General features: G+C 41.0%; 1 protein-coding gene and 1 long non-coding RNA gene across 5 annotated transcripts in view; one reads left to right on the top strand and one right to left on the bottom strand.

The window, feature by feature from the left end:
• Nucleotides 1-9073, bottom strand: part of LOC123590042 — a 168187-nt gene extending 159114 nt beyond the window's left edge. For all 4 annotated transcript variants that reach the window (XR_006708568.1, XR_006708569.1, XR_006708567.1 and 1 more), the window contains exon 1: nt 8638-9073. This is a non-coding gene — a long non-coding RNA (uncharacterized LOC123590042). The remainder of the gene's footprint in view (nt 1-8637) is intronic.
• Nucleotides 9074-9162: 89 nt separating this feature from the next.
• MYF6 (myogenic factor 6) lies at nt 9163-11039 on the top strand. The gene is made up of 3 exons (XM_045462803.1): nt 9163-9774; nt 10066-10156; nt 10398-11039. Exons 1-3 carry the CDS (start codon nt 9256-9258, stop codon nt 10514-10516), a joined length of 729 nt encoding a protein of 242 aa, XP_045318759.1. The 5' UTR covers nt 9163-9255; the 3' UTR covers nt 10517-11039.
• The last annotated feature ends 4432 nt before the right edge of the window (nt 11040-15471 follow it).

Below are 15471 nucleotides of genomic sequence, written 5' to 3' on the forward strand. Positions count from 1 at the left end.
GGGAAATTAAAAAAAAAACATTTACTGTAGGGTGGAACTAAGTGAGTTTATGGGAACTCTCTGAATTTTTTGCTTAATATTTCTGTAAATCTAAAAGTCTGCTAATTGGGGCGCCTGGCTGGCTCAGTCATCAGAGCACGTGACTCTTGATCTTGGAGTTGTGAGTTCAAGCCCCATGTTGGGTGTAGAGATAACTTAAAAATAAAAAGTTCCAGGGGCGCCTGGGTGGCGCAGTCGGTTGGGCGTCCGACTTCAGCCAGGTCACGATCTCGCGGTCCGTGGGTTCGAGCCCCGCGTCGGGCTCTGGGCTGATGGCTCAGAGCCTGGAGCCTGTTTCCGATTCTGTGTCTCCCTCTCTCTCTGCCCCTCCCCCGTTCATGCTCTGTCTCTCTCTGTCCCAAAAATAAAATAAAAACGTTGAAAAAAAAATTAAAAAAAATAAAATAAAATAAAAAGTTCTGACAAAATAAAAATAATAATCTGTTAATTAAAAATCATTTGAAAGGATATACTTTAAAAAGGGAAAATCATCTTGAAAAATGTTAAATATATAATAAATATGGAATCAGAAGTGGTAAAATAAACTTGAATCTGTTCCTAAATAGTTAATCATATCAATTTTTGTAACTTAATATGAGATCTAGAAATTTAAGACATATGGTAGTAAGTGATAGATTCTTTCCAGAAGGTAGAACCATATGTGGGATATAGGATTTGGTGTGGGACTGTAAATAGGTAAAATAACAACTTTAAAAAGAAGCGAAGAACAAGGAATGGACAGAGGCAAATAGAAATGAGATGATATTATTAAACCATTATAAAGACAGATTTGTGTAAAAGAATTAAAAGAAGTTAGGTAAACAATGAAAACTTATGAAGCAATAGCAGTTCTAGTGGAAAGTACATAAAAAAGTTATTCTGAAATATAATGTACATTTGCTGCTGCTTAAGAATATTCAATCCTACCATAGAGTGAGTATAGAGGAGAAACAAGAATAGATGAAATTAAATATAAAAGCAAATGGCTTGGAAAACAAATTAGACACAGATAAAGCAAGGGTAGCCTATGCTTGTGAACATAGGAAGGGATGGCGGGGCGGCCAATAACCAATCAATCAAACATCAATAACCAAATATGTCTAAGACATCAAATATTCAGGAGGCCTTACACTGAGCATTCACGGGTGAAATCCAGTTTGGCCCACACAGATTAAAGTCATGGCCACTCAGTCGATTATAGGTGAGCTAGAGCTTTTGACGAGGTCCAAGGAGCATCCGTGTATTGGTTCCAGTCACCTTCATTTGCTGCAATCGCTTGCTCTCTCTCAATTATAGTCTTTGTAACTACTGTAAGTGAGCAGATTGAAGGAGGAGAAAGGCAGGACACAGCACTGTGTAATTCAGGACTTGGCTAGTATGGTCTTTCCACCCTATTTTTACCCTATCCTGAGGGTGCCAAGCTGCTATATCTTTTTCCCTTTGCTTCTTACTGTATATTTTTAAATAATGAAATAGACATTGGATTTGGAGCATCAGGTATGTGACCTCTGCGACAGGCTGCCTGTACATGGAAAATACAATTGCATCATTATTTCCCAATGGGACAGAACACAGGCCCAAATCTCAGGCAGGAGCTATCAACACTGCCTCTTTTGGCCACTCTACTAGAAAAACGGAAGTTCCCTGCAGGTTGCCAAATAAACACTCAAAGGTCCTCTAAGTTAGTTTGCCCCTAGATTTTTTTTTCCACTGTAAGGGGGCTTTTATTGGTCACTGTAAGGGGGCTCAGAATAAGAACTTCTTTTTGATTATATAAATCACTGGTATAAGAACCAGGATTAGTTTATGACCATGTGGTCATGAGCAAGTAGATTAATTTCTCTTTGCTTTGGTTTCTCCTTCTTTAAAACAAGATAATTGTATAACATGCTTGGTAAAACACTGTGAGGATGTAATGAGATCATTCACGTAAAGCACTTCAACACAGGGCCTGCCACTTTTTTTTTTTTCAGAGTTGAATAATGGCTACAACTTTACAAAATATAATATAAAACTCCTTTTTAGTCTACACTCTAAAAGTACCAATTCTTGAACATTATATTGTTGAATAGCTTAAATCTCATGGCAGTGTATACTCAGATATAAAAAATGAAAAATTAATTTACTTGGTTTAAATAAAGTGGGTAAACTTTTACTGTGAAATTACATAGCAAAGTCTTTTCCAGTCATAACATCTAGCCTAGGTCATGAAATCAAGGAAGATAAAACTTAACATAATTTTTATGTGACCAGTGACACACTGAACATGTAATTTCTGTACTTAAAAAGCTCCAGATAAGATGCAATTTAAACATATTATGATTTTTGGTGTGCTTTTATCACTATTCTAAAAATTAACACGTATTGGCAGAAGGCAAAAATGTCTGAGCTTCTCAAAAAGTGTGAAATGTGTGTGTATGGCTGGTTAAACAACTTTTTTTTTTCCTAAACTGGTAGAAAAACTTTATGGAATAAATGTGTTTGTACAGTGGTGACTATTTGTCACAGGAGGCTCTGACATAGACATTAAAGTACCAACTATTTTGGACAATATGTCATAACCAGCCAGTTGGAGGACAGTAACAAAATCCTTGGCCAACTATTCTACACTAGAGACATCTGTTTAGCTTAGCAAAGCTAGTAACAGCAGAGCCTACTATGATTTGGATCATCTAAATAGCACAATTCATTTCAGTTTGAAAAGATGTAAGCAACACTGAAAAGTTACTCCATGTATCTTAGACATTTTAAACAGCAGCTGTATGTAGTATCATGTAAACGTTCATGGAATATTTTAAGTAAAAAAGGCAAGCTATATAATATTGTGTTATATATTTTTTTTTAATTCTTTTTTTCAACGTTTATTTATTTTTGGGACAGAGAGAGACAGAGCATGAACGGGGGAGGGGCAGAGAGAGAGGGAGACACAGAATCGGAAACAGGCTCCAGGCTCTGAGCCATCAGCCCAGAGCCCGACGCGGGGCTCAAACTCACGGACCGCGAGATCGTGACCTGGCTGAAGTCGGACGCTTAACCGACTGCGCCACCCAGGCGCCCCATGTGTTATATTTTTAAAATTATTCAGTACATTTACATTATGTAATATTACGTTCTATGAAATTTTGGGGCGTGTAGAAAACAAAGCAGAGTGTGACTTATTAAGGTGATGCGTAGGTGGATGATTTTTTTCTTTTCTTCAATCAAAAGTTAAGTAATGTAATACTGATTTGTAGAGACTTTTACTATGTGCTAGACACTGTATATTAAGTGTTTCGTTGACTTGTTTTCATCTTTAAAACAACCTTACAAGGTGATATTATTTCCACTTCATGGACTAGTTATTGAGACTTAGAAAAGTTATATAATTTGCCCATGGTCAAATATTAGCAAGTGGCAGAGCTGGGCCTAGAATTTGGATCTGAAGTCAAACCTCATATTTGTAATCATCATAATTGGAAAAAAAATAGTCTACTTTATATATCCTGCACTCTGTTGTTTTATTTATGAACAGATATTTGTAGGCATCTATCCTACTTTTCTGGGATGTATGGTGACCGATTCCTTCTGATTTGCACGGGATTTTCCCAGTGTTAGCACTGAAAGCCAGGGTCCCTGGGTTCCCATCCTAAGCAAACCTATACCAGTTGGTGACCCACCAGGAAGCATTGTTTAACCTGGAAAGATTCCAACGGTTCATGAATGTTGCTGCCAAATTCATAAATCTAAATGAAAAATAATGGAGACAATAAAATTACGAAGAAAACTTCCTTTTTGTAAGCACCAAAGAATGAGTGTTTCTCAGGTAGAGGAGCATTCATTGTCTCTTTTTCTGGAAGCCACGGCCTAGAAAATAAATGAGCAGCAGCCTCCTTCGGCACCATTTTAGGCGAGTGCACGAACTGAGCACAAGTTTTGTGGAAGTTGTGTTCTACTCCCAGATGGAAAGGAATCCGGGGTGAGAGCAAGGAGGAGAAACTATATCTTTTAACGGATCTGAATAGCAGCCTCTCTGGTTCCTCCCTGGCTTGTCTTAGACCCCTTTCTTAGCTGTTTTAAAACTGCAGCCCCACAGCAGGCCTCGAACCCACAGTCCTCCCGAGCACAGGCCCCGCCCCTTTCTCGGCAGAACCTGTCGCTGCCGCCCTCTGGGGACTGCGCAGGATCTGCCTGACAGTCTTTCCTGTTCCTCTGCGTGGTTCATGCCCCTCCCCCGCGTTCTCTGAAGTGACTCGAATGTTCTGTCGAGTCTAAGTGCAAAACTATTTTTACCACAGTGTTGGGGCATCTCTGGGCACAAACTGCTTGCAGATTAGGTAAATTACAGGTGCAGGGGTTCATGTTACTTACTTAGCTGCCACCAGTTTAAAGCATTAATCTGCCTCTTCTGAATTTTCCCTTTCAGTCAGCGGGCCTTTCCTTCACCTTCTACTTTTTAGGCCATTCACGGGCCATGCTAGTCGCCTCTTCTGCGGGCAGGCTGGACCTGAGTTTTGTTCCTTCTGTTTCGCTCCTTCCTCGCCCCCCTCCTGTCTTCTATCCCTTTCTCTCTCTTCTTTCTCTTTTCACTGCTGAGAAGGTACAACCATTTTCCGTCTGGCTCTCAGTCCTACTCTCTCAGCTATGACTGAGACAGCTTTCTTCGAACCCAACTATGCCACAACATAGCCAAATTCCTTAGATGTGACCCACGAAAATCTCTTCAGTTTCTGAACAAACCCTCATCTGTGGCTGTTACTTCCTTAAGCTTCCTCCTACTATCGCCACCATCCCAACCCACAGGGTTGCTAAAAATCTTCGACAGGCTCCCTAGAAATAGCGACCCCACATCTCAGGGACTCCATCCCTAAACCATCCTCTCTGGAGCTTCCAGTTCATGATAGACTCTTCATTGTTGTGCACTAGCTTAAACCTCAGTCCTTTCCTCTAAAGTTCCTAGCTCCCGGGACACACTTACGTGATCTTTTAATTAGTATCTGTCCCCCAGGAAACTGGAGATTTGTTGAAGCATGAATACATAAAACACTGCTACTGGAGGTACAAGGTTCAATAGTTTCACTTCCATTATACCACTAACACAAACAAATCCCTAAATTCGTCTTAAATATCTGCCTCACCAAATCTAGGTGTTTCAGTTAACTCACTCTGGCTATTTCCGTCAGAGGCTTTATGAACTGACTAGGGAATGGGGGGAAATTAACGTTTATTTAGTGCATATTCCATATCATGGACTCAACACGTATTATTCATTTTAGGCTGACAAGCCTGTGATGGGTGTGTTATATATGCTGGTTGATCTCTTACAGAACCGAGAATCAGAAAATATAATTAAGAATGGCTAGGGGTGCCTGCGTGGTTCAGTCAGTTAAGTATCCAACTCTTGATTTTGGCTCAGGTCATGATCTCATGGTTTCTGAGTTTGAGACCTACACATGGCTGGGCACCATCAGCATAGACCTTGTTTGGGATTGTCTCTCTCTCTCTCCCTTTCTCTCTGCTCCCCCTTCGCTCCCGCTCTCCCAAAATAAATAAACATTAAAAAAAAAAAAAAAAAAAAGAATGGCTAGAATTAAGATCCCGGCTCACTCCAAAGTTGTTTTTCCATTGCTTACACCACCTTCCCAAAGACTCATAGCTAAAATCCACCATTGACTGAGTACCCACAATCCTTTCCCTCCCACTTCTTTTCACAGAGAAGAACTGGATACAGTCAACATTTGTGGAGATGAAAATGCATTTACAAATAATTCAGCATGAAGTAAGAATAATGAGCTAGTAAACTGAAAACTTTCCATTTTATCACCAGCCTCGTTTCAGATTTTATTATGAATGAACTCTAGGCCCCCGATAAATAATTGATCTTTAATATGATTATTCTCTCATTGCTATTAATTTTTCCATAATTTTTAAAAACGCACTTGCACTATTTTAAGTTTGGAGGATTTCGGTTTACACAAACCTGTTTAGACCACTCGTCAAGGTCTGTGTCTCCCAAGTTCTGCTGGGAAATAATGCAATTGCAATTACAAGCATCTCATATTCTGTAAACAGTTTGAGTTCCAAGAGTTCACCAGTTAGTTGTTTGGAAGCATTGCGTATTTTCCCATTACCTAATCTAATAACGGGTGGTTATTTCCCAAGCTGGCATTTCCTTTTTCTCTCCTCACACCTCCACCCCCCAGCCCCCAAAACAACAACAAAAGAAGGAAAAGGCTGTTTCAAGTAAGGTGAACAAAGACACTAAATTTTATTGGCCGGAGTCCTAGAGAATGTTGGGAAAGGGGCTTTATAATTTAATAAGGAACAATTCAGTAGTAAAGTTTGCATTCACACAAAGACATGCCACCCCCTGTCTGGGAGGCTATTGATCAGCACCTCAAAGTCTTTTCTACTTTCTAGAATCTTCTCTCTCTACATTTTTAACTCACTGTTTCTCCAGGGACAACACTTGAATGAGGGAAAAATAAAAAGGAAAGGGTGCCCTTTCACATTCTTTGGTAGATTCATGATGTGCAGACTCCCCCACATCTATCTGATACCGATTAAAATCAATAGTGACTAATAGTGAATGGTACCACCTTAACGTCACTTCCGTTATCCAGGCAACAAAATTCCTTACATTTGCTATTGTTCTTATCTCATTTTTTGCCTATATCTAATTCCATTAATGAAAGTACTTTTATAGAATATGTGACATTTTTAAGGGATTGCACAATTTTAAAAACTTCATCACTACCTTTGAGAGTATGATGTCTTTTGTCACTCTATCAATTTTATGGATAAAAAAACTGAGAATTTGAGCTGTAGGAGTTGACTAAGAATTCCCAAGCTAAAATGACTATAACATAAGGCTTGTGCACCCCAATTTGAGGGCTATTTCTCACATTTTTTATCTTGGTCAATTTCACTCACCCTTCTAGATTCAAACTCCATGAAAAAAGGGATCATTTTTTACTGTTTTATGCTTACCCCAGGACACTATCTGGCAGTTAGTAGGTACCCCAAAAATGTTAAATAAATGAATCTTAGTTATTGTTATCTTAATAATCTTAGCAATGTTAAATACTTTTACTGGTTAAATATGACTTTTCAAATTGCCTTCACATTATTAGATGCATCATACAGTGTGGTTAGGAGTAGAGGATAATTTTCCATAATGGATGTTAGACTATACCCTGACCTGTTAGAGCCTCCAATCTGCTATCTTAACTGCTGATGTTAGCAACCAGCCCTGCTAGAAATAGGAGAAAATGTCACACACAAAAATAATGGCTTCTTCTTATTCTTCCCTGGGTTTCTTACCTTTCCAAAATCCTAAAAATGGTTCTAAAACTTGATAGGAAATTATTCAGCTGCATAATAACAAAACATAAAAACAGTCAAAAGTGTCGGAACGGAACACCCCAAGCCTATTACTCAACAGGAAGAGACTATGAAGAATTATCTTCTGGAATAAGCGACTTGACTAAAAATGTAGCTTGTTCCTACATTGTCCGACCATTGATCGCTTGTACTGTCTTCACTCTTTTCATTTACAGAATGAAGTCATAGTGAACATAGCCTATAATTATCCCTGCTTGGGGGTAAAATAAGAAGACCTTATGTTTCCATCTACTTTTTCAGGCACTGACTAGAAAGGCCAAAACCAAGGTCGACTGTCATCCCAAAGGCCATTTATAGGTGAAGGGTGTCCTACCAGAGCTCTGCGAGGGAAAAAGGAAAGGAAAGAGAAAGAAAAAGAAAAGAATGCAATAATAACAGAGGGGGGAAAAACCCTCTGCAATAGCTCTGCTTTATTTCCTTCATAAAAAATGGTCTTAGCCCTGTACACAGCCTTATGCTTTAAATGCTAACTAAGGCTCATCAAGCAACTAATAGAAGGCTATGTGCTTCACATGCATGATATCATTTGAGTCAGTCCTCAACAAAAATCTGTAAGACAACCACTGCTATCTTGAGGAAACCAAGAGCTAGTACTTGTCTATGTACACATAAAGAGAAATGAACTTAGCTAGGACTTGAAGGGCTTTCCTTCCAATCTAGAACCCATGTATATCATCCTTATATTGTACTGCTTTCTCAACCACCATACTTGTGTGCATTTGGACCATGGCAAGCTGCAATTAAAATGTTTTACTTCCTTGCTTGTGCCTTGGTCACCACCTTTCTCATCTGAATCCTGACGCTCCCTCGTGGCCTAGTGGTTAGGATTCGGTGCTCTCTCATCCCAATCCTATTTGGAGTCAATGTATATCAAGAATGTAAACTAACAAGCTATGAGCACAGTGTGCAGAACAGGAGCCATAAGGAGGCACCTTGGAGTGGAGGGGGCCACACAGAATTCTGAAATACAAAGTAGCTATAGTGTGAGTCTTGTTTCCACTAAAACTGTTTTCAAAGAGAAGTGATTATATGTATTGCAACCCCACCCCTATGCCCCACCCCTTACCTCATGGGTACCGCTACTCCACCATGGAGGGGTACAGAATTCAGAATTCCCCAAAAAAAGATAGCCAAGGAAGGAATCTGAGCACCCTCCAGCCACCCCTCCAGCTCCCAAATCATCTTACAGCCTTAGTAAAAGAGAGGAAAGAGATTTACCTGCTGCTATTGAGGCTGAAGCCTGAAAGTCATGTATAACCTTTGAAGGACTGTAATAGTTTTAATCACAGGAATGGCATCTTTTTGACAGGCAGGACAGAGAAAAGAGCTGAACCACTCTGCAAATACTAACCAGGCTATTTTGGAGCAATGGCTATTGCCTTTGAAATCTTTCATCATGGGTCTATACTTAGAATTCAGATGAGCCTGGGGGAGGGGAATGGAGCAGTGTTAATCCCCAGTTGTTTTGAAGTTGTCCTGTAAACAGGTTAGCATCTAAACTATCTTAAATGGAACCATTCAATGCTTTATTTAAATTGTAGGATTCGCTCCTAGTATTTTGTTTAACCTGTTCTGCATACAGATTGTCACATCGTCCTGGAGGTGACACTTCTCAGTTTTCTTTCAAACTAGATATTCTAGAGAGCGCTGGCTGGAATCACATTGGTAGACTGATGCTCCCTGACAGCTAAAAGTTGGATTGAGTTTCAGGAGCTACTATATATAAAGCTGGGGCGACTTATGTCACCGCACTAATTAAATGCCATCTGGGTGGTTCCTCTGGGTTTTTGAGCCCATCACCCAGTTCAGACCGAGTCAGAGGCCAAGGAGGAGAACATGATGATGGACCTTTTTGAAACTGGCTCCTATTTCTTCTACTTGGACGGGGAAAATGTTACCTTGCAGCCATTAGAAGTGGCAGAGGGCTCTCCTTTGTACCCAGGGAGTGATGGTACTTTGTCCCCCTGCCAGGACCAAATGCCCCCGGAAGCTGGGAGCGACAGCAGCGGAGAGGAACATGTCCTGGCGCCCCCAGGCCTGCAGCCTCCCCACTGTCCCGGCCAATGTCTGATCTGGGCTTGCAAGACGTGCAAAAGAAAATCTGCCCCCACTGACCGGCGGAAAGCTGCCACCCTGCGCGAGAGGAGGCGGCTAAAGAAAATCAACGAGGCCTTCGAGGCACTGAAGCGGCGGACTGTGGCCAACCCCAACCAGAGGCTGCCCAAGGTGGAGATTCTGCGGAGCGCCATCAGCTACATAGAGCGGCTGCAGGATCTGCTCCATCAGCTGGATCAGCAGGAGAAAATGCAGGAGCTAGGGGTGGACCCCTTCAGCTACAGACCCAAGCAAGAGAATGTAAGCCCAGCTGCTGCCGGGGCAGGGGAACGCAAAGGCTGATTAGACGCTTTCCTTGGGGCCTTAACCTCCAGCTGCTGGGTCTCCGTTCCAGTTCCCGTTCCTCGCCCGCCCCTCCCGCTCCCTCTCGAATGAACCCCCAGTGACCCGTCCACTCGGGGTGCCTGCCACAGGCAGGAAATTCGTACCCGGCCCTAGGAAGCAGGGGAGACACCCCCACCACGCTCCCCCACTCCCTCCCCGGAACCGACGTTTCTTTCCTAATCTTCTGCGGCCTTGGTTTTTCTCCAGCTGGAGGGTGCGGATTTCCTGCGCACCTGCAGCTCCCAGTGGCCAAGTGTTTCGGATCATTCCAGGGGGCTCGTGATAACTGCCAAGGAAGGTAAAGTAAAAGAAGGGCGCTGGGCTGTGCCGGAGAACACGCCGGGAGGGGGGCTGGGGTGAAAGGGTAGAAAGGGCTCTGAGCCTTGGCGGGGCAGGGACGCACCCTGCAAGGGGCGAGCTCCTCGCGCGCGGCCACCGGGTCCTCCCGCACTGCCCGGGCGGCCTCGCGCCGCGCCCGGGGCTGCCTCGTCTTTCACTCCTTGGGTGCTATGCTTGTGTTTCTCTTTTTCTGCGCTCAGGAGGGGCAAGCATGGACTCGTCAGCCTCGAGTAGCCTTCGATGCCTTTCTTCCATCGTGGACAGCATTTCCTCAGAGGAACGCAAACTCCCCTGCGTGGAAGAGGTGGTGGAGAAGTAACTGGGAGCCGGAGTTTGGGATGCTCTCCACGCAGCGGCAAGATCCCATCCTCCCTCCTTCGCCTGATCCTTTAGACGGGGTCACATTACATTAATATTTAGGAACTCAGACCCACGAGTTTATGAAAGGGAAGGAGACATGTTCACAGAGAAACTTCTCAGAAACTGTCGTGCACGCTCACATGAAAAAGCCTCCGGCTTTGGGCTTTTACTTTTGGAACCGCGAGTGGCTTAGGTCTAGCAGCCTTACTTTGCTTTTGTTTGGTTAGTTGTGCAACATATTACTTTTATTACGGCGATCCTTTTGTGCCATGTTCAAAAGAAGTTCATTCCTGTCCGAAGCAAAGTGGGAACGTTGCATCTAAATGTTAGTGGTACTGAATGTATTTTTGTAAATAATCTTAGTACTTTCATTTTTTATGTAAACCCAAGAAGTAATATTTTAAATGTGGAGTGACGGATTGCATATAAAAATGTGCGAGGATCCTGATACCGTAATATTAAAAAATGAGTTTCTTTCTGAACAAAGTTGGTCCTAATTTGATTGAACTGAAAAGTATGTTTGGGACTATGTGCACATAAATAAAGAGAAGCCCTATTTTAATTTAGACGCCACACCACCCCATTTATTTGGATGTTTTCTTAAAAGCTGATTTAAAGGGAGGAAAATAGATTGTTTTCCTATGTCTGAATTAAACTGTTCACCTTTCTATCTCATATAAACCAACACTTGTGGTTAAAAGTGAAGAATATCCAGAAGGAATCGGCCCTTTTTCATTTTATCAGCATTTTTTCCCCCATGTTTTAACTGTCCTATATGTGGAGATCTGGGGGAGATTAACTTACCCAAAGTTAACTGCTGAATTTTCAATCCAGTAAAATCTCACTGTTGCAAGAAATAGCCGCACAAAAACTCTGATTTGCCTCAAAAGATCGTTAGCTAATTTAGTCCAAATTACTGTCCCTCCTTGACTTTCCAGGCCCCGCCCTTCATGGAGAAAAGTGCATCCGGGGTACCCACGCCTGGCACAGGCCTCCTAGCCTCCCTAGTTTTCCTGAACCAGACTGGTGGTTAGAAGACTGGAATATATCCTCGAGGCCCCGTGTGGCTCGAGTTTGTTTTGCAAATAGAAAGATAAAAGAAGGGAACAATCTGTCTCTTGAGGTGGGGGAGGCCTCTCTGAAGGACAGGTTGCTCCAAGAGAGGGAAGGGTTAAATGGTTGAGGGCAAAAGACAACAACAACACACATGAAACCTCTTAGCTGGACCAAATAGCAAAGCCCCAGAGAGTCTTGAAGCCCCAGGAGCTCCTCACTGCCGGGATTTTACAACGTGTGCCAGGTTTGTTTATCCTGTAACTTCAGGAAGAAACGACCACCAAGAATCACAGTGGGAAGTGAAGCCGAGGAGAGGGCCAAGCCGTTTCTTTGGAATTGCTACTTCTTGCATTCTGTAAATGCCACCTCCCTCCAACAGCCATCTCCACCCTTAACTTCTTCCCTCTTTTTCCCTACAGCCAGCCTAAATTTACAAATGCGAAAATCAAATCCTATTCAATATTTCCCAACCCAACCTTGCTTCCTAACTACAGTCTGGACATTCCTGTTGCACACCACAGAAGTTCCAGATACCGCCACAGACAGCGCCCCCTGCAGGCATGGAGCGGTATCTTGCCCCTTTTCTGGCTCCAAGGGCCTCTCCAAGTCATGGTTACTCTGTCTTCTGAGCACCTGGATAATTTTAGTTTCTCCTAGAATACGTGTAAAGTGCAGGAAGGTTCATAGAGGAAACTGACACTGATATATAATCTCTCCCAGAGGTTTGGGAAAAGCAGGTGGGAGTGTTCCTGGATGCAAACGGCTGAGTCTCTGTGAGCACTGACTACCTAGATTCAATCCAGGCTGCTACCGTGGAGCCTTGGGCTATCCCAGCCCCTCTCTTCTCGTTTTCTCATTTATAAAATAATCGTGACAACAATAATAGTGCCTAACTGCGGGTGTGAAGATTTCACTGAGGTGACACACAATCAAGGGCTTGCTTAGCCAAAGCAGAGCACCAAATAAATACTAAACGTCGGCCCTCTTTATTTTTCATTAGTAAATCTAAATTGACCATCAGGAGGCTTCTCTTCCACAGAAAGCCACAGTTCCTTCAGTTACTGTTTCCTGCCTTGCAGGCACTATTTGGGGAAAGTATTAATAACACTGAAATCAGCAATATGAATGACTCATTCTTAGTATTTTACATATTGACTCATAATCCTACAACTACTTGTGGGAGACAAACTGTTATTTCTTTTGAGAAAAGGATTCTTTGGAACAGAGATGTTCTTGTATTTTAAGTGTAGAGCCAGGGCTTGGAGCCAGAACCTATCAGGGGCTTCCAGCCTGATCTCTCAATCCCCCTGCACCCTGAAAGAAAAGCCTTGGAAAATGAGAAAGAACATTTATGGTCTAGAATAATTGGTTCTCTTTAACAATTGTTTTCCAAACATTCTTTCTCAAGAGTGATTAGCTAGTGAACCCCAAATTAGGGCAGTAATTGAATTAGAGGTAAGCGGTAAAGTATTTCAAATTATCCAATCAGAACATGTATGAATATGAATATATCTTGGTGGTTAGTATATCCATTAGCCATGCTTATTATGTATCTATGATTTTTTCTTCCTGGGAATCGATATAGATTTTTCCTTCAAGTGTGTGTCTATATGTGTATGTATACATATATACATACATATATAGACACATACATATATACATATATAGACACATACTATGTATATACACATCACATATTATATATAAAATATAATAAAGATGTGTCTAAAATATAGGTATGTATATGTGCTACAGATTCATGCCACAACTGAAAGCAAATATCATAAATGACCAGGTGCACTAATTTACTTTATGACTGCACATATAGTTATAATAAGATCTGTGTTATAAACTGTTTAGCAGCAGAATGCTTTTTAATCAATTCATGGACTTTATTTGCTGATGGATTTTATTTAGTCTTTGCAAACCCAATCTTCTCTATCTCTCCTAGCTAGGTAACTTGAGAAATTGTTTGGAATAAGTTTTGCCTATAGAGGTCTTTTCGTTAAATAGAGCAAATATTTCCCAAAGACTTCATGTGACCTCTACTGCTATAGCTGACATATTAGGCTTTCCAATGAAATCCTTGGTGTGTTTGCAATTAAAGTGTTTTCATTTGATATTAATGATGATAATCTTTACTAAGGCCAAAGCCAAAACAAACAGGGCCATGCAAGCAGAAAATCAAGATATAATAACTTGGTAAAGATAAGCAATTGGGGATTTAAACACAGCCTCTTTCCAGAGGTAGGCATAAAATTATCAAATATTTTTAAAATGAGTGATTTTCTTTTTTATATTACCCGAGAAATAATTTACAAAAGGCCAAATGTCAGCTTTTTCAAACTAACTTTAATCGTCACACCTGGATCATTGAATTCCAGCCCTGAACATAGTTGAAATTCACTTATGTCTAATGGACTCATTTGCATATATATTTTTTTCAGAGCCCTTCAGACGTATGGGGGACGGGAGCATGGTGCTGAAACTCAGTGTTCTCAACTACCATTGAGGCTGCAGAAAAGTCTTGGGTTACTCAAGTGAACTCTCTCCTTACTGAGACATTTTTGACTCAAAGTTACAATTTCTCCATTGGTGCTTTTCTCTTAGCACCATATATATATATATATATATATACCATATATATATATATGTACACCATATATATATATATGTACACCATATATATATATATATATATACCATATATATATATACCATATATATATATGTACACCATATATATATATATATATATATAATCATTTATCTATCTATCTATTTATATATATATAATCATTTATCTCAAAATTCTCCTCCCAGAACACCCTGTCTGGGAAAAAAATATTTTAAAAATATTCATCTTTAAACTTTGAAATATCTCATTTCCTAATCTAATGCATTAGTAAATTAGCAATAACATGGTGCTTCCTCAAAGAGCCAAGCCATCAAGACATTTCTCCAACAAAAGATGACACTCAGTCCTAGAGGTTTTGTTCTGAAAAAGAGATTTTTGGCAAGCCTAGTTCAGAGTCGGCCTGTGAGATAGAATGGCTATGCCATGTGCTGCTGAAACAGAGATAATGCTGCAGGAACTGGCTCCTTTCTCTACTCTCAAGACTGCTCAAAGTCCCTCCGGTGGGCTTTGATCTCTCCTGGGAGTCTTCGAATTCAAGCAGAGGCCAATGTCTTCCTCAGCTGTCTTCTCCACAAATTCTTCCAGCAGCTTTGGCAGGTACTAATGTGTTTACTTAGGTGTGCCTGGTTCCCAGAGCTAATAGCAGTTTGAAATTGTTTAGCACATTGTGAAGTCATATATGATAAGCACAAATCTCTAGAACAACTAGAGGTGTCCAGGAGTTGTTAAGGGTCTCAGAGGCAGAAGTGAATTGAAATGGACTTATCTTTCGATGCATATTTGGTTTCTCCCAGTGAGAGAAGCATGGAGAATTTTCAATAATGCAGAATTCCTAGGGTAGGCAAAATTTACTAGGAAAGGAAGCTCTGAGCATTGTTTCGCTGGTGGGGTCTGTCCATCAACACTAGGATTGTTGCCATAATACTTAAACTAAAATAAGTTCTTAAAAAAAAAGATTGGTGATTACTTAAAGGTCTATGCAATTAAAACCTACTAAATCTAAATTGTAAGAAAATCAAGCATGCATTTATTTTCCTGCAGAATGTCAAGTGGAAAAAAATTTAATAATCTATATACTTCACTAGAACCTTGGGTGGCATACGTTTATAATAACATGCATGGCTTAATTTTCTTCCCTTCTGTAAGGTTTTTACCTTTCTGTAAAACTGTAAGGTTTTCCTAGTAGTTAGTGTCGAAATGTCATTTCTAACAACTTGGTT

This window comes from Leopardus geoffroyi, chromosome B4, assembly GCF_018350155.1.
Source record: "Leopardus geoffroyi isolate Oge1 chromosome B4, O.geoffroyi_Oge1_pat1.0, whole genome shotgun sequence".
Taxonomy (NCBI): Eukaryota; Metazoa; Chordata; class Mammalia; order Carnivora; family Felidae; genus Leopardus; species Leopardus geoffroyi.

What these genes read in the sequence shown, in the direction of transcription:
- MYF6 (XM_045462803.1), top strand. Translation starts at nt 9,256, where the DNA reads ATGATGATGGACCTTTTTGAAACTGGCTCCTATTTCTTCTACTTGGAC. An exon ending in ACAGACCCAAGCAAGAGAAT is followed by an intron (nt 9,775 to 10,065) that starts GTAAGCCCAGCT and finishes GTTTTTCTCCAG; the next exon opens with CTGGAGGGTGCGGATTTCCT. An exon ending in CGTGATAACTGCCAAGGAAG is followed by an intron (nt 10,157 to 10,397) that starts GTAAAGTAAAAG and finishes TTCTGCGCTCAG; the next exon opens with GAGGGGCAAGCATGGACTCG.